The sequence below is a fragment of the Rhea pennata genome, chromosome 15 (genome assembly GCF_028389875.1).
Source record: "Rhea pennata isolate bPtePen1 chromosome 15, bPtePen1.pri, whole genome shotgun sequence".
NCBI classification, from domain to species: Eukaryota; Metazoa; Chordata; class Aves; order Rheiformes; family Rheidae; genus Rhea; species Rhea pennata.
This window is the reverse complement of record NC_084677.1, coordinates 7,957,543-7,980,808: the sequence shown is the minus strand read 5'-3', so window position 1 is coordinate 7,980,808 and position 23,266 is coordinate 7,957,543. Positions and strand designations below refer to the sequence as shown.

The 23,266-nt window shown below is 38.4% G+C and overlaps 1 protein-coding gene across 8 annotated transcripts; it reads left to right on the top strand.

The window, feature by feature from the left end:
• Positions 1 to 22,707, top strand: LITAF (lipopolysaccharide induced TNF factor). 8 transcript variants are annotated; one of them, XM_062588033.1, is made up of 6 exons: positions 19 to 81; positions 1,095 to 1,270; positions 16,185 to 16,233; positions 20,218 to 20,400; positions 20,795 to 20,951; positions 21,273 to 22,707. In XM_062588033.1, exons 4-6 carry the CDS (start codon positions 20,223 to 20,225, stop codon positions 21,379 to 21,381), a joined length of 444 nt encoding a protein of 147 aa, XP_062444017.1. In that variant the 5' UTR covers positions 19 to 81; positions 1,095 to 1,270; positions 16,185 to 16,233; positions 20,218 to 20,222; the 3' UTR covers positions 21,382 to 22,707. The 8 variants fall into 8 exon arrangements, with proteins under 8 accessions (XP_062444015.1, XP_062444017.1, XP_062444011.1 ...); XM_062588035.1 differs by lacking the exons at positions 19 to 81; positions 1,095 to 1,270 and adding exons at positions 5,831 to 5,898; positions 6,484 to 6,521; XM_062588027.1 differs by lacking the exon at positions 16,185 to 16,233.
• Positions 22,708 to 23,266: the final 559 nt, after the last annotated feature.

The following is a 23,266-nucleotide window of genomic DNA, read 5'->3' as shown; positions in this document are numbered from 1 at the left end:
CAGAGCTGCTCCTATTGAGCAGGGCTGATGCGCTCGAGCACAAACAATGCAGGAGGCTCATCGGCGTTAGCAACTTTCTCTGTAAGTTGTTAATTATTGGGTTTTTTTCTTTAGTTTTGAAGCATTTTGTGATTATAACTTCTGTAGTATTACATGAGAGGAAGCTTTATTTTAACTGTTGTAGATATTTTTATACACATGTTGTTAGAAGTAGCTTAGAGACTAAAACTGAAGCTGTCTGTGCAATACAACAAGAAAGTTGAACTGTAGAAAAGGTTTTGAAGGTAGTAAAACTGTTAAGCTCTGAGCTCAACAAGAGCACAGTTACATTTTCAGAATGGGACTGGTTTGTATTTTATTACAGGTGGAATAGCAGGCTGCATTAAGAAAACTTTATTCCTGGTAGCAAAGTTTTTGTTGAACTTAGAAAGTTTTGTATTTAACTCCCCTCCGCCCCCCAGCACACACCATTTTGTGGTGAGAGCAATGGAATGAATTAATCTCTGTGTTACAGGACTTCAGTTACTTCATTTTAAATGTGTAGGTTTAACTCTTACTGTCATTCTGTCTTTGACTTTCTACCACTTATCTGTTATAGAGTTGGTTGAGCTGAGCATAGAAATTCAGGAATAATATGAACTCTGGTTTTTAGCTAAACAAAAAGGATTTTTTTTTATTAATTCAAAAGGAAAACTGTTTGTGGTAAACAAATTTGGGAGAAACAGTGATTAAGAGATAAGGTAAGGAGAGGTAATGTATGAAACTTTAAGACTTTAAATGCTTTTAATAACAAGAACAAACATTTCTTGATGAATAATGAATTTACAGTATGAGTAATGAACTCCCTGTATTTGTTTACTTTTTATGCTAGGAGCTTTTTCTGCTGACATATGGAAAGATAGTAAGGGGTATTTTTGGTTTATTATACTTTTAGCTATGGACTTCTTAATAAGTAGTTTGGAAAAAAAAATAATGTAGTGGGTCATTAGTACAGTTTGGAAAAAGCAGGCGTACAAGTAGAGACAGAAAACACAAGCTTATAAAGAAAATCAGTTTACTTTAATTTTTACATAGTAATTTTGATCCTTATCAAGGAATTCTTGCCAGGATGACCCAGCTGAGCAAGGCTGATTCTGATTTGAGAGCTAGTCTGTCAGGGAAGAGCACTTTGCATCATAGATGTCATAGGAAAGGAGACAGCAGAGAGTCGATCTGGGCTGGCTGTGACCGTGAGCAAGAGCAGTGGTGGGAATGCAGCGATCCATTCCTGGTAAGTTTAGCTTGAGTTGGGCACTCTGGTTAACTCCAGTTGAAATGAATCTCTTTAGCACTGAAGTTAACTGAGTTGTTTAGAGTAGACAGAAATATTACATGGAAACACTATTCCTTCAATCAAAACAGAGCCTTTGCCTGTCCCTCATTAACTTGACTTATGAAGCAGTTGGTTGAAATATGTTAGTACTTACTAAATCACCTAATATGCTGTCCCAATCTCTCTTTTTAATCAAACCACTATGCCTTTGTTCTGGCCTAAATGGGTACGTAGTTAAAAACAAAACACAATGACACTATCCTTTTCCTTCCTGACCAAAACCACCCAGAATGCAAATGTTTATGTGAATAGAGAAGTCCTGTTATGAAACTCAGTCACTTCAAATTCTACTTCCATGTCCTTAATCACATAAGGAGAATTGATTTTGATTCAAATAAGGTTTCTAAAAAATTTTCATTTTACTTATTTTCACAGACATTTGGAAGCAAAATGAATCAGTGGTATTGGTCATGAGATTCAATGTGTTGTTTAATGGATTTGGAAAAGCAACTTGCTATTTTACAAACTGCTGGTTAATTCAGGTCAGTAGACCGAATTTGTACTGAATACCCTGTAGCTGAGGGAAGGGATAATTGATTCCCTGAAGCCCATAATGGCTTATTAGCAGGGCAGCCCAAATTTTCTGAAGCTTTGTTTGGGAAAGATTGATTCAGTATATGCTGCACTATACTCATATGCAAAATGTGTGTGTATATAAATACACATATATACATACACACACATAATGAAAAACATGGTGAATCAGTATTTATCTACAGAGTAAAGCAATAGCAGGAAATATTTGTTTATATATGTATGTTCCAAATAATTTGCAAATCATTTAATTACTTGGACAAAGCAACAATTAGCACCTTATTAATACCAACATATTGATTTCTGCTATCCTAACCAAAGCCTATTAATAAAGGTCTACATGCAACCAAGAAAGGACACAGTGTAGGAGTGTAGGCAATATTCAGCAGGAATCATGGCTACCTTGTTTCTAAATCACCATAAATCACCAATACCATATTAGCATTTCAAGCCAGGACACTTCTCAGCCTGCATGTGACGCTGGAAACATCTTGGCAACTTTGAAGTGTAATATGGAGATACCTAATGAGTTGCATGCAGGTTAACTTTTAGATTATTTTTTTTAAGCTGGTGTTTAGTTCCTGCTATATTGGACTACTTTTTCAGAAGCCTCATCTAAATAAGTAATACAAGAAGAAAGACTGGGACTATTTTTGTAGATACTGCCTTCAAGCTCAAGAACTGTTCTGGTAATTAGAAGATCTAGTTCTGGCTAGGTCTATTCTGAATGTTCAAAATTCTGAAGAATTCTACTACCAAAATAGTTAATGTGTAGCACCCTACTATTTCATGCTCTATTTTATGCTTCACGGTACCTGTGAAGGGGAAACTGTTAACCACATTTTTCTCGAGTTAACAGAACAGAGGGGCAGAACCATGAACAGCATTTTGGAGATCTGTTTTTCTTTTCTTTTTCTCTAGCCACTTTGGGACAATTCTGCTCTGTTTGCAGTCTTGGGGAGAGAACAGCTTTCCAAGGCGTACTTGTCTGTATTCAGAGTAAGATTAATTCATTTTATAGTCTGGAGAATGCTTTTAGAAGAGAGAAAATGTGGATATAAGTGGGTTTTTTTTTCCTTTTTCCCTGACTCATTTTTTTGTCCACATTCTTTCACAGTAACAAACCTTGCAGAACAGTATCTGCTAACAGAGGGGAAAAAAGGGCAAGATGGGAAGAAGTTACGTTGCCTCATTTTAATAATTACCTAAAATGTTAACAAAACTGGAGAGTATTTATATCAGTTATGCACAAAAGTACATTAAAGAGAATTAAGTTTAAGAATTCATAGAAAAGATTTAGAATTAACAAAGTCAGTAGCTCTAGTAGCTTAATTACAGTAGCAGAGCACCTTACCTTGAGATTTGTCTACACAATTACATCCTGCATTCTCAGGCAGCCCTTGGTAGACACTGAGTCTGATTAAGTGCTGACCATATCATCTGACATTGTAAGTGTAAGTAATTTGTTCATCATCGGTATTGATCCCATCTGGAAGTTCTTGCCCTCGGGACACTGAAGTAGGTTTTCTTCAACCAATTGATACTTGCAGCAATGAATGATTTAGGAGTGATTGTTTGAAATTGCTGTTAGTTATTGCATTACTTTGAATGAAAATCTTCCAAAATATTTGCTATCTTCGGTGTTAAATTTCTAGATGGCACTAAAGCTGTTTCTCTCTTAAAATATTTATATTATGCAAACCAAACTTTACAGTGGCTTATATTTTTGCTTTCTGTAGGTCAGTATATTGAACAGCAATTACAACACCAGATTGACTGGCTGTGTTTTTCTTATACTAACTGTTCACATTGTGTTGCAATGCTTATTGTGTTTGCTTTGCAACTTGAGTCAGCCATGGCAACACTGAAAAACATTCATTTAGATTATTTGACTCAATGTCATCTTCCTGTTTTGTCTGTAATTCTGTGGACTTGCATTGATTACTTATCTGCAACTGCATTCTAGCACAACTTTCCTTAAATGTCTAGCATTACTGAAATGATTAAAACTCATGGAAAATCTCTTCCAGCCACAACAAATGAGTATTTGCAAAATGACTGCAAAAGGATCTGTATGTGTGCAGTTCCTGCGCTTTTCAGGCAGGAAAAGATTAAATCTTGTTTCTTATTTTGAAGATTGAGGGCACATTACAGTGTGTAAAATCTGGCTAACAGGTTTTCAAATGTACATCAACTTCTAAACTTCATTTGTTTTTTTTTGGTGGAAACTTACTGTAGTAAAAGCAAAACCATGTATGCAGAGGCATTCCACATTTATTTTTGGGGTTAAACTGACATCTACTGGTGTCCTGTAATAAAATATGTGCAATTAGTGTGATGACAAGACATACAATGTACATGTATGTTTCCATGCTGAAGTACTTCTTGGATAATTCAGTTGCCTACAAATGAGTGGGGTGGTGACAAGCAGGACAGCCCAACAGAGAGGGTCAGGCTGTTCAGCACGTCATGCCACCAGAAGCAGGGAGCTCTCTCTTTCAGTTATGAGATTCCAAAATTGCATTGTGGCCTTTTCCTTCTGTTATGACTTTTTTTTTTTAAGGATGTTGCTCTTTAAATTTTATAAATATATTTAATTAAGAAAAGAATTTCTTCAGCTGAAGGTCATGTCTTATTTCCCAAGGATAATCTGTTCAGTGGTGATTTCTCTCTCCTGTGGACTCTAAACTGTTTACCTCCACCTGCGGCAGGGAAATTGGTTACAAAGAAAACAATTACTTCAATTTTAGTTAAACCAGAGCACCAAAGCTAAAATTATTCATATTCTGCTTCTGAGAAAAATGTCATAATATCTGAGTTACTCACGTCTAAGTCAGGTTCTACGTTCTGGTTCAGATGCTAACTAAGAGTAAGTACTTAACTGCTGCTGATTCAAAGATGTCACCTAGATTTCAGAAGTAGTGGGTCAGGAGTATTCATACCGTCAGAGCACACTTATTTTAACAGCTGATGACAATTGTGACTATACCTGTAAACAATTCAGTGGACTAATCTGATTGTGGAGTTTACTGTTGGATTTACTGCTCTTTGGAATAAGACCACCTTTTGTTTGATGACATTTGAATCCTGGTTTTGAGATGGGTTTGAGACTGGCTTTATACGTGTTTCTTAGGGCTAAGTCCAAAAAGGGGTTTAAACACCAAAACAGGACTTCTAACAGTTTAGATACTTGCACTCAGAAGGTGTAACTTGGCACCGCTGCTGGGCCTGCCCCCCTTGCTGTCTGCGTTCTGGAGACTACTGGCCCTCTGGGAACGTGAATGCTGCCTAACTCCTTCCAGTCCAGAGTAGATTAAAGCACTTAAATGACAGGTCTTGTCAACTGGTTCATTTAAATTACAGCAAGTCAGGTAGTACTTCAGTTCCTTTTATGGATCTAGCCAGTAATTCATTTTTCATTTTATCTTGGTACATATTTTTGAGTTAGATTGGACAGGGGAAGGAGTGATATACTCACGATAGAGTTTCCGGACTGAATCTGATTAATAGCCTGTAAGGAAACTGTTTGAAAATCACTAGCTTGGAGGTTTCTTCAAACATTTTCTTTACATTTTGTTGCATCCAGAGTTGTCTGACATAACTGATGTTGGTAATATCCAGCATGCTGCAGAATTAGGGGAAGGATTTTTTTCACCAGTGCTAGGACATGTGGAGTCTGGTTTTGCTGATTACAGGTAAAGCTGAAGGCCTTTTTTATGGGATAAACCTAGGTATAAGCCCCTCGGTGAGAACGGCAAGGCTGCCTGTCTTGCAGCTGCCGCTAGCGCGGCTTCCCGGCGCGGCCGAGCCGCTTCCCCCGCCGCTCTGCCCCGCGGCGGGGCCGCCGGCGGCGGCTCCCCTCCCCGCCGCCGCTCCGCGCCAGCCCTTCGGGGAAGGGGAGGGGAAAGCGGAGGGAGGGGACGGGACGGGACGGTGCGAGCCCGGCGGCGTCGGCCGGCACTCGAGGGGCCAGCGGAGGAGCGCGGAGGGCGGTAAGGGTGCGGGGGACCTCGCAGCCCGGCCGCTCCGCTCCGCTCCGGGCCCGACCCCGGCGGGGGGCGGCCGGGGCACGGGCCGGGGCAGGCCCGGAGCTGCGGCGGCGGGCGGGAGCGCCCGGGGGGGCCGGGCCGGGCCGGGTCGGGCCGGGCCGGACCTTCCCTTCCCTTCCCTTCGCGTCGGGCCGCGGCTGCGCGGGGGCTGCGCGGCGGTGCCCCTTTCCTCCCGGACCGAGCCTCGGAGCGGTTTTACCCCGAACCTCGCTGTCCTGCCCCACCGAAGCTGGAGTTTCCAGCCCGGCCAGGAGCAGCGGTTAAGCCAGTCGCAGGGTTATTCTGAGTTGATTACTCGGTAGTAACGTAACGTATTAAATGTCTGTAACCTTTCCTGCTATGGAGAACAGATCGCATAGTGCAGTTCCTATTCTGCCAGTGTAAACCCCTTTATGGCCCCTACGGAATCGGTTGTTTTGTTGAAATAATCATGTAGAAAATTATTGATTTATTTATTTATTACGGAGTTTTATTGTTCCACAAACTTCTCAGAAATTTTCACAACTTCAACCTAACTTCTCTCAGCAGATTGGTAACGAAGAAGAAAGTTACTATCCTGAGTTCAGGTAACTAAGATGATTGCTTGAACAAATACCGGGTCATTGCTACACTGAAAAAATCCTGAGGGCACTGATAAACCTCTATATCCTGCCTGATAGTTTTTTAAAAAAAAGAGTCAAAAAACAAACAAAAAAAAACAACAAAAAAACCCCACCAACAACCCCCCACTTCAGTCTATGTTAAATTTCAGGTGCTGCTGAACAGCAGTTACCTTAAACTCTGCTGGGAGCCGAGCGCCTGTAATTATCGGTGATGTTGAAGAGCAGTCTGGTATTTCTAGGGAAGACAGCTGAGCAGGAATTGTACAAACAGGTTAAATCATGCCAAATCTTAGCAAGAGATAAAGAGTGAGGGAAAGACAACAACATATTTTCTTGGCCAGTCTGTGTTAGGAAATCTGCTTTGGCAAGCTATTCTTTCCTGGTTCTCTTTTTATACCAAGTAGATAGGTAGGTTACTACTTTCTCTCTCCCCTGTCCTCAGGCTAAACTTTACGTACCACTCAGGACTGAGATGTATATTTGCTTTGGGTATATACAGTAATAGTTTAAATAGCTGTTAGAAGTTGATATTTAAAGCAGAAGGGACAGTAGCAAAATTCTGTTTAAAAGTAAGTTGGGGTTTGCCTCCACAATATTGAATATTGTGAAGACTTTGCTTTGTTATCCTCATGTTATTTTGGGCTTTCTTGAAGAACTTCTGTTTTGATTGGTAACTTAAAGGGACTGATGCTTGGTTTTATTTTTGTGCCATTGCTTTCTATGGCACTTGATACAGATAAAGTCACCTGTGCTTCAGAATCAGAACTTCTCTGGAAAACAAAAAAGGCAGAAGAGAGGTGGTTGTGATGCTAGTGATGCTGCCAGGCATGCTGAGGACCTGAGACTTGTTTGTATGCCTTAAAAAATCAGAATAATCTAGTCCTTTTTAAATAGAACCAGCTGTCCAAAACCAGTGGCAAGAAATGAAAAATGTAACATCATTTTAAAATAAGTACTGAACATAAATATCGTATCAAGACTAGAACTGTTTGTCCTGGAAATTATGACCTTGGCTAGTTATCATTTTGAATTGTACTAAAGGGTGTAGATTTTTTTTAGAAATTGTTCTTCAGTAAAGCGGAGATGATTATTGTCTTCAATTTTACACTGTCTGTACAGCAGAAGACTGTAGTTAAGGGCAGATAAGCATTCAAGTCTGTGTTTTAGTCACCAGGGGATTTTTTCTTTTTTGAAGAAGAAAACAGGAACTCAGTGGCTTTTAAAAATGTAGCTTTGGAATATTTGTATTCCAAATATTGAAATTTGAAAATACGAGTTTTTCCAAAAACCTACTGAATTTAGTCATCTTGATTGCTTTCTTTTTCCCTTTCTTCTACTTGTCCAAGTTGTAGTGCTAGTATGATAATACTGTGAAAGAGCCAGGAACTATGCCTGTCTTCAGGAAAATTACGGTTTACCACAACTGCTGTTTGTGCATACAGTATGCCTGTGGCCACGTTTATCCGTCTGTGCTAGGACCACCGTCTGTCCTAGCTACACTACTGCTTCAAGTTCCAAATGGGACTAGATACCAAACTCTGTTTCTAACTGGCCTTTCTGCATTTCTGCTTGCTCTAATGGGAACACCGAGGGTACTGATGCATAAATATTAGTAATGTTTACAGATACATTACTATGATTCCAATGCAGATTAGTTCATTAATACTGTGTAAGCTAGAGCAGTGAACAGGCTCATGACAAGTTCTTCACAGAATTTTTTTTATGGGTTTTGCTGAAGTCCTGCTGAAAGCTATGCCTTATAAGCAAGGCAACCAGCAGTATTTCAGAGATTTTTCTTTTTCTGCATTCTAAGAAGGAAGAAGAGACTGCTGTAATGTGAAGGAAGCTTGTGCTGTAAGTCTTGCATATACCTCGTGTTAATTGTCAGACTCTCCAGCACTAGTCAAGTAATACATAAACCTGAAGTTCTGTTTGTTTTTTCTTTGGCAGCTGCTAAGTTCTCTTCAGGCATCTTTCAGTTGTTGAAAGGGCTTTTTGACATGAGAGACAAGGTTGGAAAAGGTGAAAAATCAAGAGATGCTTCCTGAGGCCTGGTATAAAAATTTGAAGAATGACAGTGGAAATACAGGAATTGTCTTTGGTTAGAGAAATGCAGTTGTGGATTACAAGTGAACTTGTTTCTGTTGCTTAGATTTTTTTTTTTTTTTTTCACCATAGCTTTTATTTTCCTCATAGTTTGCAATCTGAAGATGTGCGTGTAGAGCTTTAGGCTTGTCATTGAGGGTTTCATGGAGAGATTTTGGACTGAGGCTGGAAGGCAGATCTGAATAAATAGTTTAATAGAGCAGGAACCAGCAACAATTTTATTTTTTCTTCCTCTTGGGATGTAGACGTGTAGGTGGTAGATATGATAAGAAAAGTAAGTATAGTTAGTAACTTCAGCACGGGAATTGACCTGTGTAACTGCAGAGATGCTGAGGGTGATAGGCTGCAGAACTGTGAGCTCCCTGCTCACTCTTTTGGCAGTATGTGATAACTGTTGGATTATTGCTCAAGCACTACCTCATAGTGTATAAAAAAAAAATGACAGGTGGTCTTGGAGTGCAGCACTGTGGACACAGGCAGATGAAGATAAGAGGAGTGAGGAGGCAGTAAGGACCCTATAAAACACACACATTTATCAAACAGGAGTCAACAGCTGCATACTCTAGTCAAGGAGTTACTCGAGAAGTATATGGGATAAATATTAAGATATATAAATAGTCAAAGAACTACTTGCAGAATAATACAGATGCAATTTATTTGCTTATGAGCTAAAGTTAAAACTTGCTACAGAGTTTCTAACCATGACAAATTGAGTTTCCAGAGCATCTTGCAGAAAATAGTGAAGCACGAAAATCAAACTTATCTTAAAATGGTTTGAAAGTCCTGTGTTATTTGCATTATGCTTTGTGAAGTATGGCAAGAAGTCAGGTCTGCTAACAGAACGGAGCTTCTTTTTTGTATCAAAATACTGGTCCAGAATCTGCATTTCGCTAAGTTTACAAAAGTACTTGGGGCAGAAGGAATATTTAACAGCTGTTATAGCTGCTCTTGTTGCAGCTGGGCTGTGTGCATTGGAATGAATTAGAGCCTCACCGACCTGCTTGCAACCGAGCTGGCAGCAATGGGGCAGCCCAAAAGTTAAAGCAGTTTTCTTGAGAACAGTCCTCAGTGAGGAAGTTCTTAAAGCAAACTGAGTTTGTTTTCCTTATATTTGAAGACTGGATTCTGCTCTTGCATCAGTTCTGTCGTAATTTAGTTAGTATTTTTAGTTATTTAGTCTTTAATGTATGGGTAAAAACAAGACTGGGCTTTTGTAATTCTTTTCTAGTAGAGCGACCTAACTTCTGTTTTCTGTATTATTAGAGAGTAATTTAGGTTAGAAGGGATCTCTGGAGGTCATTTGGACCAGTCGTCTGTTTTGGACCAATGTAGATCAAAATTTTCAGGGCCCTTTGTATTCTGTTTTGGCTCTGCATTTTCTACTTTCTTGTTATGGAGTTACGTACAACCAGCTACAGTTCCTATGGCGAAATTCTGTGTTAGTTATCTGGCTCATCTGTCATGTCTTTTGTTTTCTTCTCATAAATACTGTCCAGTCATAGTTCTACTTCCTTCTGAATAATCCATTCTTTGCCTTTTTGTGCGTCACTGTAGATTGTGCAGGCATTCCTAGTGGGTGCTTCCCTAGATTTAGGTCAGTTGGTACACTGGTGTATAGCCAGCAACTTGCTGCCCTGGTAACAAATGTGTAACAATAAGCAAGCCAACTTCTCTTTTTTGGTGCCAAACATTTTTTTCCTTGTTTCTTTTTCACCCCTTGTCCCCAAAGTGCAGTCTGTGCTGCCCTCTGGGCTTTGAGAGCTGCTTATGTAATGTCTTTCCCCTTGGGGTATGTACGTTTCTGGAGTAACCCTGGGGAGTGGCGTGAGGAGGTGTGTGAAGGAGATTACATCCAGGAGAAGGTGGCGGGGCTGGAGAAGGAGCAGAAGGAGTCCAGTGTCTGTCAGGAGCTTCTCAAACAAGCTGTGAGCTTTCAGGGTCTGGTGGCAATGGTGGGGAGACGGTGATCTGGCTACCATGCTCCTGGCAGCCATATGCCTCTTCTGCTTTTTTTGCTGTGTGGCACTTGCACCCTTCCTCACCTGAGTTGCCTTGTACTCCATGCTGCTGTACAGCCTCCTTCCAGCCCCATTTCTCCTATGCTATTCCCGTCAGGGAGTTCCCAGCACTATATCTTTCTTCATCATGTTTAGAAGCTAGTATGTCCCTGCTCTAAGATCTACTATCTTGCAGCAAAAACATGAATGACATTGCACATGACTTGTTTCATTGGATTCAACAAATACTTATTAGAAGTCCTGAAATAAAATCAAAACTGTTAAGAAATTTAATAAAACATTCAGTTTTGATGGTCCTCCAAGAAGTACGCTGTTCTTAATTACCTTACCACATTCTTCTTCATGCGGATAAGTAGATGTAAACTGGCTTACTTCATTTTACTACCCGTATTGTTTTTGCATGGCATCTTTGCTGGTGCTTTGTTTCATGACAGTAAAGACTCTAAAAAGCAAACAGATGTAATGCATTCAGATAAACACACATTCAGCAACATTCCTTACAGTGGAAGATAAAAATAATTTTTTTACTTTTTTCCAAGTCATCCTAATACATTCTTTTAACAAACTATGCTCTTCTTGCTGAGAGTGCATATGTGTTGATTCTGAGTTTTGGAATGACATTCTGTGAAAGTAGAAACAGATGGGAGGAGATGTTGGGTCTGTTTTTGTGATCTACTTGTGAGTCTGCACATGAATGTTCTTGTCATCCATCCTTGTACGCTAGTAATTACACTATTGTGCGGCCAGCGAACGGATACTGCTGAGAACTCACTCTGTAGTGGTACACAGCCAGAATAGTGAGTTCAAACTTTCCTATAGCTAACTAAATGTTTCTTTCATAAAGGTTTCTTATAGCCGACATACAAATTTTAGTTTAAATTAGAATGTATTTTCTTAATATTGATGTTCCAACTTCAAAAATACTTTAAGCAAATACAGACATAACTATATTGAATTTCAAGGGGGCTTACTTAAAAGCAAGACTAGCCTTTTGGAACTGTACCTGTGTGGCTAAGGGAGGATGCAAATGCAGAAAATTGTTTTGTAAGGTAGTATATTCACTCTTCTGTTTTCAGTAAAACCGGTACTTTATACTACATTAGAAATAGGTAGAAGCCTCCGATTTGACTGGACAGGGAGCGGGATCACACTACAGTTTGTTTCCTCTAGCTTCTCAGCGGCAGCACTGTTCTGCGCCTATTTTTCTGCAGATAAGTTCACGTGGTGTGTTAGTTTAGGAGCTGCACAGCCCTACTGATAATAAGAGGCAGAAATGTTTTCTAACCACAGTTACCCTTGAGGTGATGTTACTGTTGTCTGAATACTTCTATGGAATCCCTTTCTACTAGGCTGTTGTATAGGTCAGAACACCAGCTGAGATTTAAAAAAAAAAAAAAAAAAAGGTTGCCTAATGCTTCATCTCTAATGGTAGGCTAATGAGTGATTTGACCTGTCTTTCTGCTTTTGATTTCCCCTCTTCCAGTTCTGTCTCTGTCCTTGTGCAAAAAAAAACTAAAAAAAAAAAAACAAAAAAAAAACTAAAAAAACCCTCTCTGTTCTTAGAATACACGTTTTCATCCTGTCTTCAGAAAAAAGCTGCAATTTTATACTACATTATCTTAATAAAGTGACCAGGGCATGATCAAAAAATCTCTGCTAAGATGGGGAATACGTTCTATGATTTGAAGTGTTAATGATTAGTTCAATTCAATATTCAATAGTTAAACACCAAACTATGAATTATTTATTGTTAGGTGGAGATAAGTGAAAGGAGTGGAGCCAGACTGACTCTGTCTGAGCCCCGTCATGAACTGAATGGGAGGAGGGAAGGGAAACACAGAGCTGCAGCTCTGTGGCTTTTTCCATCTCTTTGTATTTGGGAGCAAGACACCAAGAATAGCCCCTGGTAAATTTGCCCCCTTCAGGGAAGGGAGCCTTGAGTACATTTCCCTTCCTAGGTAAGAGAATGACATAAACTAATACATAAATGTATATTATCTGGCAGATGTAGCATGAATAGGTTATCACAGGGCAACCTGTTATTGTTTCAGGCATGTTAAGTAAAACCTATGTAGTTTCTGGACTGTTACAAACATACATTCTTCTTTATTTTTCCTGTAAAGCCTGCATACACCTTGATGAAGAAGGTCGGAGTAAGATTGCTGTCTTCCACATCTACACTAGATCTTACAATTTGCCATTTGAATTAGTACTCTGAAGAAACTGCCCAGCTTTTTACCTCTGTTGTGGGAAGATGTACTAGGGAAAGCTGCATATATATTTTAAAACCTATGTAGGTCACAACCTAACGTTTAATTCATTACCTAAATATTATGGGACAGCACTTTTTGATGAGACATAACCCTGATAAACCCTACTGCAGTATACAGCTGCCTCTAAGTCTGATTTTAGTTCCAAGTCAAATTTGTATCCTGGCTGATTTTCTTCAGGTGTAAATCATTGAGCCTGTGATGGAAAGCTGTAAGAATCTTGGCTTTATAATGAATCCTTGGTTAGCAAGTTCCTCACATGAGTGTCCAGGAAAGTTCTGATGCACTGGAATTACTTTCTCCAATAGCAAGATAAAAGGAAAATTTAGCTTGGTGTTGCGCTTTTTTTTTTTGAGGTATCCTACAAATTTCCTTACTGTATTTAAATCAGTTATGGGTAGAGAGAGAATTTTTGGGGGGCAGAGGGAATACAAACCCTGCTTGTGGTTTCAAATTGCTATATGGGTTTATAGTTTAGGAATTGACATGGGGGAAAGGGCATTGAAATAAACTGAAATTTATAAGCAAAAACTTGTACATGCTATTTAGGTTTGCTCGGTGTTCAACAGTTTTAAAAGGTTTCTGTTCCCCAGAATCCATGTGCCCTTAGTACAGTTATAAAAGTGATAAAGAGCCATGCACAGTATTCTCTGTTGGAATGGAGGGTATCCATGCATCAATCTGTCTCTGGGATTTGTTACTCACCTTCCTGGTCTCCAGCAAACATAAGTAACTAATCTAATGAGCTGGTTTCGTTTGAATAGAGTGGCTTATGAACGGTGTAGCTTTTACCAACTTTTTCACTCCTTTTATGCCAACTTTACTCTGTACGTAGAACAATAGGTATGTGTAGAAAGGGAGGAACTGGGAGGTTGCTTTGCTTCAGTATATGCTTATGACTGGGAGTAGCGCAAATGGCTTTAATTATCTGTGATTCTTTCGCTTGAGAGAATGAATGAAAGGAAAAATGTGGCGGGGGAAGCTGGTGTTTTCCCTCCTGGGCACAGTGAGTCAGCAGCTGCCTTACTGTGCACCTGAAACACAAGAGGCTTTGACTAGGAGCAGAAGAATGGAATGGGGTGGGTAGCTAAAGCCAGTGGTATTTGTTTTATCACAGGCACTTTCAGAAGCTGCAAGCAAAAGAGTGGTGAGAGCCTGGGTACAGAAGCTAGAATTGCTCACTTCTCCTTATGTAGTGGCATTTGGATCTGAAACTTCCAGATGTAAATGGAAACTTCTCACGTGTCAGAGTGAAAGAGCACCTGGTCTTTGGTCTTGCAGTGTTTGCATATTCTTCTTTGAGCTTGTTTTGATGTTTTCTACTTGCATATATGCAACTTGTAGATGACTTTGTGGTACACTTGACTTTCCTGATACTTGTGAGAATAATGGAATATAATGAATCATGTTTTAAGCTAACTCAGAGTCAAATTTTTCTTCTCATTCTTCGAAAGAGAAGGCTTAGAGATTAGGTTATTCAGAGAGAGAATGCTATCTCAGATAAAATACAGACTTCTCGAAAACTTTGCAACTTTGTTTTTATTTGAAATCATTGACTTGGGACATGTTTGGTATTAGTTTTAGTTGACTCAGATTACAAGTGTCTGTAAACTTTTTATTTGACAAAAATCTTACTGAAATGTTTTTATTGTCATGTGAAAAAGTAATATAACTATGTTTATATTTTTACTTTGTATTTATAATCTGTTTTTATAAAGTAAATGTACTTAATCAAATGAAGAGAAGTGCTTTAGTTTCACATGAAACAGACAAGGTTGGATGAAAGTGCTTTACTCCTAGAACTGATGACTGTGAGGTGTTAAATCCTGGGGGATACTCCCAATTTTTCATATTCTTGTTAGGAAGTTTGCAAGAGGTGTGTCTCTTAGACACCTGCAAATTGTTGCTATAGTTGAGAGGTCCAGAAAAGGATGCTGTACAGAGTGGCAGCAATTCAAAAAATCTGGAAAATAGCTAAATCACTCAATTTAGTCTGCTTGTGAAATTTGAAATCTTTTGCAAAGCTGATCTATTTTTATAAAATGTCACCCAGCTTTGATATGCTATACTACCTTTCCAGTATTTTAACAGTGAAGTTTTTCTGAGACTTTTTTAGGACTTGTGCAGAGCTTTGGACTCCCTGATCAATTCACTAATTTCTAAAACTTACTAACTAAACTACTATAGTCAGCTTTTGTTTACCAGTAAGAGGCATATTTATCTTTCTTATACCTTGGTGCACCTAAAATGGGTAATTCATTAAACTCTTTAACTCTTTTAACACTTAACTTTTTCAAATATTCAAGTTTCAAACAAATCTTTTTTATAAAATGCATGAATAACTGTGAAGAATGTATTACTTCTGATGGCTAAATATGTTATTAGTTTTTAGATAACAAAGTAAGTTACCTTATGCTGGTTCTCACAGTTAGAAAATAAAGTGGTTTTGTGAGCTTTTGAGTTAAACTGATCTGTTGAAATTTTGCAGTTTCAAATTCAGCAGTTGGCTGCAGGCAGTATAGTACTGGTTATGCTGTATTTAATTAAGGATCACATTGAGTTGCAGTCATTAGTGGGATTTTTCAGGACAGTTGGAGTTTTGAAACTACTTGAGTAGAAAACAAATTATTTCATTAATATGAAAATATGAAATAAAAAAATTCTAATAGATTAAGACAGCTTATGAGAGCAACTGAACTGCTTGACTCTACTGCTGTTTTAATCCACGTGTAGCTTTTGGCATGTCAGTCTTGTGTAGCTGTCCTTGCTTACTCCTTATGTCAATTCCTGGTATAGGATTTTAATTCTATACCAGAATTTTTTTTAGAATTTTTTATTCTTGGGTTAGAATTTTATTTGATTCCTGATATAGAATTTTTATTCCTGGTGTAGTATTTTAATGTTTGGTTTCTCTTATGGCATAATCAACTACTAAAAATATCAACTATTTTGCTTACTTGGGATTTTGGGGTTTTTTTTGTTTGATGGCTTTCCCCTGCTTGAAGTCAAAAGAACCACCCTGAAATTCCTGGATTCAGCTCTGGTTAATCAATAGGCAGTGCTGTACTCGGTAAAATGACTTGTCAGGTTCTGTTTTCCCCTACTGTTGCTCTTTACTTGTTCATATGGCCTTAAGAAATCAACTTCCCAGAGGTTTTTTCTGCTTTTGATTTTTTGGTTTTTATTAGATTAGATTTTCGTAATATGAAGTTTGTGTCTCTTTATCTTTCCAGGGCTTTTTGCTGCTGTTAGAGAAGTTCATTCAGTAAACTTGCTCTTCTGGTAGGTGCATTTGTTCTAAATACATTGGTTCAGCCAGATACCACTGGATGCAGACACTGAGATATTGTCGTGTCATAGGTTTCCTTTCAACTTAATGAATTATGCTCTGTTAACACATTTTGATTTTTTTGAGCAGTAGTTGAAGTTCTTGACTTGTCAGCCACACTTACACATTTGCACTTAACCTTCAACCTGATATTTCTCTCATTCAGGGTATCTCAATCACTTCTATGCAGTTTGTAGCACTGCTGCACATTGATATCACATAATTATTGATCCAAGCTGCAAGTCTAGCCTAGGCTAAAATAAAATACTGAAAATCCCTTTTAGAGTGTCCTTCTGAGTTTTGTTTATGTTACTATCTAATCTTTCTTTAGGTTCATGCTTGTTACCATATCAGCTTCCTGCATTTACCATCTTACCTGAAGCTCAGATTACTTGGATACTCCAGAACTTTTTTATAACCCTGGTTGGTTTTGTATAGCTGAAATTGATTTTTCAGTTAGTTCTAGACCCTGTATTGCCATGAAATCTGAGGGTGGAGGTTTGGTTTACAAGCAATTTGTTCGGGGTTGGGCCTTAATTTCTTCAGAAGGTCAAGCATCTAACTTCTGGAACAGTGTACACTGAAGTAATTACGTGTTTAAAATTAAAAGAAGTTGCATTTATTTTTAAAACATAGCGCTGAAATAGCAGAAAATACAGCTGGAAGGGATGCCAAGTGTTTCTTTAATCCCCTTATGCCCAATTACATACATACGTCGTTTCTGACATATGTAACTGCTCTTAAAACCTTCAGCACTAGAGGCTCCACAATTCCCTATCCAATTTATCCAATGCTTAAATAACCTTGCTATTAGCCATTAGGAGAAAAAAAAAGTATTTTAAAATTTTCTTTCTGTAACTTAATCGTCCTACTCTTTGTGCTGCCAGCAGTTTACTCAGAGAAGTTTATTCAGTACTTTTGCCTTTTATGTATTTGATGTCTCTCCTCATTATTCTTTTCGTTCTCTCCTTTAAACTAAAGAAGTTAATCTTCGGCTTTTTCTCAGAAGTCCTGTTTTCTAGCCTGTTCAACTGTTCTTGTTGCAGTTCTTTGGAATCTCTTCACCTATTTGTTTCTTAGATATGATGCTCCCATACTCCCATGGGGGCTTTATGATACAGGAAGAACTCTTTTAGCTCTCTTACAGGTACTATTTTTCCTTAAGAATCCCTGTGTGGTGCTTGCCATTTTCGTGACACTGTCAGCTTATATTCAGCTTCTGATCTGATAGATCTCCTGGATCCTTCTCTGCAGTCCTGCTGCCTAAATAATCAATTCATGTTTTTCTGAGTGAAGAAGATAGGGGTTTATTGTGTGATAGATGGAAAGAGGGTCGCATTTTAGGTGGTACAAAAGGCCAGGTTTTAGGAGACCAAAAGAAAAAGGGGCTTGTTAGGCAGTACTTCCATCGTTCACTAATAGTAGGATTCCATGAGTCAATTCAGAAGTGTGGAATGGTTTGGCTTTAGGGTTGTTGTTCTTAAATATCAAGACATTTCTGTGAGAAGGTGGTCTTTAAGAATATGCAGTGAAAAAACTCCGTACTTGTTCTTTTGGTTCATTTTATATGCAGATCTGTACACAGAATGCTAGATTCTTACCTGGGATGAGTCTTGCTGATGCAATTAATAGTTAGAACTGTGATATTAAGTATTAAATTTTGCTGATAACAGCAAAGTTTGGACTTCATCTACATGCGTAAATAGAATGAAATGAGATGTACTGGATAAAGGTGGTCATAGATACTTAACTTTGCAACAGATTACTTTACCAGAGATTTTGTTATTGCAAAGTAATCATTCTTAAAAAGTAAAAGGATTCTTTACGTCACTGTGTGTGAAAACTATTGTGCAGTAGGTTATTGTACAACACAGTTACTCCATTGGCTTATGGCTTTTTCTTCCACAGCCTGTTGTAACTGTGTATTGACTTCTGTGGGAAAGAGTGCGTGATTTTCCTTTTTCTCAGAAACCAAGTTCCCCAAAGGCATTTTAACAGCTTAAGAGTTTGCCAGGTTTTTTGTTGAGAATTTTTCCCCTTTCTTGTCTGCAGGGCCAGAAAGGCAGCAAGCTCTTGATAAGCAATGTCAATCTTTTCAGGGATTCATCAATTTTACTTTGTTCGTCCTTTCATGTAGTGAAACAGCATGTTGGGCTGCCTCCCTGCAGCACATTTTTGGGTTTTTAAAAATCCACAGCATAGCTTCAGAGAAAATGATTGTTCATTGATTTTGGCCGAGTGAGTTAAACTGAGTCTGAACTTAAGTCTTGAATGTTCAGCTTTGAATCAGCTGGTATCAGTACTCAGCTATGTCCCTTGGTATTTCAATTTTCAGGGGGAATGAGATGTCATTTTTATATAATGTAGTAAAAGAAATTGGGCTGTTAATCTTGCAAATAGTTTTTGAAGCATATGGCGTTTGAGTTAGCTGATTTGATTATGTTTAAACCTGTTACTTGCCCTTTGGTGCTGTCCCTAGCTGCAATATGAAAAGTTAAGGTCTTCGGGAAGAATCGTTAGGCTGGTGTCTAGAAGACCTTGCACAAAGACAGTGCATGTATCCAGCAAGCTGCCTTAATGAAAGAACCCCTTCACTGCTATTTTAAAAAGGAAAAAAGAGTGGAGGAAGAGAGGGGAAGAGGAACATTTACCAATGATTAATTATTACTGGCCATCAATGTATTTAATTCTATTCAGTAAAGCATTTGTTTTAGCCACTGTTTTAACTCTTCAATATAAGAATATTTGTATCAAAACTTAGCAACACTTGACAGGATTATCAATACCAAGGAGAGAAAGCAGCAAGCTTTGTGAGTAGTGCTGTATTATTGTATGTATATTTTTTATTTTTTAACTTTTTTTTTTCACTCATCCATGCTATTTCTCTTGTTCCTTTTATTTGTACTAGTTAATTATAGCTTCTGCATTATCATAAGCATATAGAATTAATGTTCCAAATACATGTTGCTCATCCCAGATACTGTTGAATGGAAAGACCTAAATGTATACAGAGTAATGAAGCATGGAGCAAAAGAAAATGGAGTGTGGTTCTAATTTGGAGCTGTTTGATAGTCCTTAGGAGGAGGTAAAGGGAGATTCTGAATTAGCACTGATATCATGACAGAGTGAACAAAGCTGTTGAGGTGAATATAGGAAGTTGGTAGGTATGCAGAAAGAGGGGAAATGTGAATTGAAATTGCAATCATGTCTTTCTACTTTGGGAAAGAGCAGGGGTTGCTATTCTTATATTCTATAATGAAATAATACGATAATTAATGGAAGAAAGTTACATTAACAGTCTCATTGTAAAGGCAACACTTAGACATATTTGAGAGATACAATACATATTTGAGGATTCTAACAGCTTTGAATTGTGTTGATCTGCTTATTTGTTTGGGGTTTCTTTTTTCTTCAGTATAAATATTTCTTCATTTCAGATCACAGCAGAAATAAATATTCTGTTTTAAATATTTGAGCTTCACCCCCCCCCTCATCTCTTCACACTCCTGTGACTTGTCAACCACTGTGTGATCCTTGATAGTTTTTGCTTTTTTGAGGGGAGCTGGAGGATCTGAATTACGGTTTTTGGAGAGCTAGCAGAGACTGCAAGTTAGCTTCTTCCTATACTAGTAAAGATGCCTAGTCTCACTATTACAGCATTTTCAGCAAGGAGTGGTTGTGGGAAAATATGTGTGGGTGGGTGGGTGGGGGTTGTTGGTTGGTTGGGGTTTTTTTCTGTCCTGTGACCAGGACAGTAGGAAGTAACAACAAAAAAATCAAGATTTATATTTAAGAAACAAAATAGTCAATACATTTTTGTGGGTAAATATGTATTTTAATCTAGTTGTCTTCTTGCACTCTGTCTGTATGCAGCCTATTTAGTTGTCACTTTTCCTAAACAAATATTTTGTTATGCCTTTATCTCCACTGTGTTTTAGATACAATGTCTGCTCCTAGTGGCTTCCCTGGCCCATCTGCACCGCCTTCTTACGAGGAGACAACAGGAATCAATGTTAACTATTCTCACCCTTATCCTGCTCCAGAACCTGGGCAAAGACCAAATGCAAAGGGAATGAACCCTCCTCCATACATTGTACAGCCTGGGCCAGTGCCTAACCCTGGTAAGCCTGAAATACTGTGCAGAACCTCACATTGAAGAGGCATCAAGTGGCTATAACAGATGCTGTGCAGAAATCTAGGGATCATGACTTACAAGTGTCGCCCAATCACCGATAATAGTTTTGAAGGGAATAAGGTGAATCAAGTCTTGTGGTGCCTTGAATGTATGCTAGTGTCAGTAACAACATTTGGCTTTCTGCAGTTTTTAACACAGACTTTCTCTTAAATGTGTTCCTCCATTAGGAAATTTCATGGTAATTTGTCTTGATCATTGTTTATTTCATTGCCTTGATCCTCAAGTATTTCAGAGTAATGGCTGAGTCTAGTTCAGAGAATGCTGATTAACTCTCCTTTCTTCCTTAGTTACACATTGATAAAGACTGTTTCTTTGCTCAGTTACAGTTCAGACTGTGTATGTGCAGCAACCAGTAGTATTTTATGACCGCCCGGTTCAGATGTGCTGCCCTTCCTGTAACAAGATGATAGTGACGCATCTTTCATACACTTCGGGAGCGCTGGCTTGGCTATCATGTGGTGGCCTCTGCCTGCTGGGGTAAGCTGATTCACATTTGCACTTTATATTTCTCCTATTATCTTTTCTAGATCCTGGAGTAATAAGGATCTGATAGTTTCAAGGCTTTGTTGCTTTCACATTCTGTCTGGGACCTGACCTTATGGTTTGAGTAGCCCACATCTGCTCAACTCCTACAGGACATTGATGCAGCTCTAGGACAGTCGAATGAAGGCCCCCAAGCCATGTGTGTTCTCCCTAAAGCTTCATGATTTAAGTTTTGCAGAGAACTTCTATAGGAAATACATTTTACCTTCTTGTGATTTGTAAGAAGTCATAAAATAGTATATTTTATCTTTGCAGGTGTATAGCTGGTTGCTGCTTAATTCCATTTTGCATTGATGCTCTCCGGGATGTGGATCACTCCTGTCCAAACTGCAAAGCATTAGTTGGTTCTTACAAGCGTTTGTAGGCAGTGTTTAGATTATTGATACAGATTGATTGCTGAGGTTTATTAGCACCTCTGCTAAGCCCTTTCTGAAACTTGATGGAGACTTCTGTCATCCTGTCATTGGACTCAATCAAAAAAAAAAAATGTGTATTGCTAGATATTTGAATAAGAAATTCTAAAGGGAACTCTGACTTAGGTCTATAAAAAAGATACATAATCTTATAATCTTTATGGGCCACTTAGTTCAGCACCAGTTGGTAGCGACCAAATGTCCCTTTCTGCTTTATGCAAAACAGGTTGATGACATTGGTCCAGTTAATGTTATCCCAGTCATGCTGCACACTGGTGTGCTTGCTCACAGCTTCAGCACAGACCAAGAGGAGAACTTCCATGGAGATGCTGACAGGCTCATGCTTGGTGGTGATGCCTTTACAACAGCACTGATAACAAACTGACAGGAGATTGCTCGCCTCCGAGACAGGCACCCCTCTTTGGCAAAAGAAGCAATTTGTTCACAGTGTTATCAATTGGGCACCTCTTACGAGCACTGAAATTCACTTTCACGTTTTTTCAGTGAAAGAGGACTAAACCCTGAGGTTTGTTCCTTCTTGGAGGCAGCTTTACCAAATAGTTAATTCAGGTTATTGTGCCAATGGTGTTTCCATCTAGTATCTAAATTTCCTTGCCAGTTTTGAGTCTAGTCATATCTCCACTTTGTAATAAAGATGTTCATGCAGGAGTTTTTTACAGACATTTTTTTTCACATTTCTTTTTACTCTTGATTTATAAGTCTGTGAAAAGTTCCCTCTTCCCTTGCCCCAGGGGAAATTCTGATAGCATTGAAAGGCTTCCTTTTACATTTACACAAGTCAACTGATAGATTATAAACAAACCTCAGCCTTTTCTTAAGGCTAGAATTTTGCCTGCAAAACACAAATACAGGAACTGTACTTTTACTTGTTGATCCATTTATGAATTGCTATTTTTTTGTTAAGGTAACATGTTTGTTAAGGAATTTCTGATGATTATTTAGACTTGTACTCTGATTTTTCTAAATGAAAGATAAATTTTGCTTTCAGAAACTTAACTTGGATAAATTCATTTAAGACATCAATCACAAAAATTAAGGAATGAGGCTCTGAAGGCTGAAGTATTTCAACATGACATATAAACAGCAGGCCAGGTCCAAATACCATCTTGATGTGTTGAATGATACCTGTCTAGAAAATGCAGTCAGGTGTTTAGACATAGGCTATGATTCTAACACTGTATTAATTTGTGTAAAGGTAAAACTCTAAAATAAACACAAATATATAAATAAACACTGCATTTATTGTTCTTGCCAAATGTGCCTTCTGTATGTATTTGGCCTAAGTTAACATTTGTAAAGTCTTTCAACACTTAATGTTTGAAATTCAGGACTCCTCTGTATCACAAATACACACTTCTAGAGCTGATGCTGTTACTTAATTGTTCTAAACAGCTGCTTTTTGTGGGTCGGTCTGCAAGCGGTTTTAAGAACTTCTGTGTGTATTTGGAAGAAGTTTCTGATCCGATGTCTCTCTGTAGTAGACAGAATTTACATTGGGAGGTTTGTGTGGGTCAGTTGCTGTGGGATGTTTTGCAAGATAAGAGGTCTGAAGCTGCAATCCAGTTTTAAATGCAGAGATCATATTATTGACAGGCTGAGAGGCTTTTTCTACTCTGATGAAACAGGCACTGATCCTAATTTATGAAGGTCATATGCATTGCTCTAAAGCAGTACTTTTTTCCTTCTGGCTTTCACAAATGTACTGTTTGCCAGTTTATTGTCAGAGCAAGACAGAAAGAAACAATGAAGCATGTAGTGTTTCTAAACTTTTTCTTGCTTGATGAGAGGATTTTAAGTTCTTTCTGCAGCCTTAGT

Coding starts and splice junctions, on each gene's coding strand:
- LITAF (XM_062588027.1), top strand. Junction 20,401..20,794: donor TGGGCCAGTGCCTAACCCTG/GTAAGCCTGAAA, acceptor TTCTTTGCTCAG/TTACAGTTCAGACTGTGTAT. Junction 20,952..21,272: donor GGTGGCCTCTGCCTGCTGGG/GTAAGCTGATTC, acceptor TTATCTTTGCAG/GTGTATAGCTGGTTGCTGCT.